The 2825-nt window shown below is 44.2% G+C and overlaps 1 protein-coding gene across 1 annotated transcript; it reads right to left on the bottom strand.

Annotated features, from left to right (window-relative positions):
- Positions 1-118: 118 nt before the first annotated feature.
- LOC101848022 (zinc finger BED domain-containing protein 1-like) lies at positions 119-2549 on the bottom strand. Its single transcript, XM_005113546.3, has one exon. The coding sequence runs from the start codon at positions 2106-2108 to the stop codon at positions 291-293; it is 1818 nt and encodes a 605-aa protein (XP_005113603.1). The 5' UTR covers positions 2109-2549; the 3' UTR covers positions 119-290.
- Between the last annotated feature and the right edge of the window lie 276 nt (positions 2550-2825).

Below are 2825 nucleotides of genomic sequence, written 5' to 3' on the forward strand. Positions count from 1 at the left end.
CTAGGCCTAGTGCAGAAAAATAATATATTGGTAGATCTGTTTTCTTTTTCAGTGGTTAGCTTTTTTTCATTTGGTTTTATGTTTTATTTGCTCGTTTCACAAGAAGAATTTTGTTAAAGCCAAGAACAACATCAGAGACCGAACTCTGTAAACAAAATAAAATAAACAACATAGAGAAATGGTGCTGACTGTCCTCGTCCTCACACGTCGTTGACAGCTTTCACTTGTGGGTGTGCCCTTTCCCTCCCCCACTTCGTCCGTGGGCTCGGAGGTACACACCCGATGGTTGTTTACTTTTTCTTTTTGTTGAGAAACAGTACCATGTTGACAGTCGATGCTTTGAGACAACTTCTTCTGGCAGATATCAGTTCACCTGCCTTCGAAAAAAGTCTTTCTGCTGGGACTGAAGTTGCTGGAATGTGCAGATATTTCCGAGCAAGAATGCTGAGTCTTGGAAAATTAGACTGGTTTTCTTCCCACCACAGGAATGGGTCCTCTGTTCGGCTGAGGTGAGCTACCTCATGATACCTCCTCATTTCCACGTAGGGTCCCGTTAAGTTAGGGACTGTTGTTTTTTTCAGGTTTTCAACCTTTCTGTCGAAAGTGTCCCAAAGAGACTTTTTTCTTGGCGGCTCCTCCCTTTCTTCTGCCTCCGAGTCCAGGGGTGTTTGTGCAAGCACTGTTTGCTCTGAAGGCTCGGATCTTGTCATCATATTGATCAGACGGTCCTCCACTTTTGTAGCCGAGCTGGGGTCTGCAAATGGGAGTCTTTTGAACCTGGGATCCAGGAGTGTGGCTGCTCCGAGGGTGAAATTGCCTTCCAGACAAGAAAAGCGTCTTCTTAACTCCAGCTGAAGCTGATCTCTCAGAGGTGATTGGGGCTCTTGTGATAGTTTTTCCATAATTTGCCTCACCGTAGGCAGCATCTTGGACAGAGAAGTGTGCTTTTCTGTTGAGGCCTCCTCTGTGGCGAGCTCGAATGGGGAAAGGACCTCGATGGCACTGCGGATCGTGTCGACCTCAGAGTCAGTCACACTCATGGATGTTCTTCCCATAGAACAGAGGGCTCCCGTCACTGCTGTGTGCTCGTCAGCGTATCTCGATAGCATCTTCAAAGTGGAGTTCCACCTGGTCTCTACGTCTTGAATCAGTTTCTTCTGTGGTAGTCCAAGAGTCGACTGGAAACTACGGAGCTTTTCTGCAGCCTTCACGCTGTGGTGAAAAAAAGAAACAATTGCCTTCACTTTACCAATCACTATGAGGAGGTCGCCACTGTTCTTTAAACCGTCTCTGACGATCAGGTTCAGGGAATGGGCAAAACATCTGACGTGGTGTTTCTTCATATGGTCGTTCACTAGAGAAACCATTGTGGAGGCGTTGTCAGTGACAATGGACGAGATCTTTTCCTCAATGTCCCACTGCTCAAACAAGTCCTTTAATAGTACAGCAATGTTTGCAGCAGTATGGTCCACTGCTACCTTCTGTGTCGCCAGGACAGCTGCTTGCAGTTTCCATGAAGTGTGAGGTGCCAAAAAGTGTGCCGTTACTGTAATATACGATTCTGTCTGACGTGAAGTCCATAGATCTGTAGTGATGGCAACATGTCTCGCTTCCCGTAGTACTGTTTTCAGCTCGTCCTCCTCAGTCTTAAATTTTCTTGGCAGTAGGTCTCTTGTGATGGTCCTTCTGCTTGGCAACTCATAACGAGGATCTAGACCTTCCACAAAGTCCCTAAAACCCTGGTCTTCCACAACAGAAAACGGCTGCAGGTCTTTCACAATCATTCCTAACAGCAAGTCGTCGAGAGCTGTTTTCTTCGTGGAGCCAGTTTCATACTTGTTCACCCTGGCAAGAGCACTGCGAACTGAAGGTTGGGTCATGACTGGTGGCCTAGGCTGGAGGTTTTCATGTGATTCAGTGTTCTTGTTCATTGGGATCGGCTCTGGTACTTTCATGTGTTTTACCGCTATATGCCTTCTCAAGTTCGATGTGGTTCCTCCTGCTATGTAGTTGAAAGTGGAGCCACATGTGTTGCAGGTGACAATCCCTGGAGAAGTCTTAGACATGTAATTCCATATGTCAGATGCATTCCTTCGTGCTGGTGCCATATTAAAACAAAGACAATAAAAGTATTTCACAATATGTTTCAAGTCTCAATACAGGCAGAAACAATAAATATTATACAAAGCGATTCAACAGAGTATGCCGCCCGCAGTAATACAAGCAACTTGTCAATGGTACAAAAATACAACGGGTTTTAATGGACTTGTATTTTCAAACAAAGAACATCAGAACAGCAAATTGATTAAAAAGACAGCAACAACAACAACAATCCAGGAAAAAATCTTTATGCAAAAATAGTCAAAATGAAAGCAGACGTCAGCGACGTAAGAAAGAAGGCGTAACAAAGATATCGTAGTACAGTAAAGTCTACGAACAGTGTACTGCCGAAGAGCAAAGAGCAAGAAGAGAATGAAGGAGAAAGATTTGCCCGTGAACTTTTCCCTTTTATACCGATGGGATTCAGTTTTAACTCATTTGATGAGCGGGAATTTGGTATAGAGTATAGAGCCTAGTTACAGATCAGATAAGAAAATAGGCCTACTGTTCATTACTGTTATTACAGACCTTATGAATGGAAGCGAACTAATAGACGAATGCGTTGCAGTAATTTAACTGTAAGTGCCTACTGAGTTACAGGGGTTAATATCAGTTATAATAATCACTCCGCTACTCTACTGTGTGTGACGTAAATCAAAGATCACGGATGAGACCGACAAGTCTTTCGTCATTTTCGTCCTCTTTGAACTCTCTCTGTCACAGAG

This window comes from Aplysia californica, unplaced genomic scaffold (genome assembly GCF_000002075.1).
Source record: "Aplysia californica isolate F4 #8 unplaced genomic scaffold, AplCal3.0 scaffold03331, whole genome shotgun sequence".
NCBI lineage: Eukaryota > Metazoa > Mollusca > Gastropoda > Aplysiida > Aplysiidae > Aplysia > Aplysia californica.

Coding starts and splice junctions, on each gene's coding strand:
- LOC101848022 (XM_005113546.3), bottom strand. CDS start 2,108: ATGGCACCAGCACGAAGGAATGCATCTGACATATGGAATTACATGTCT.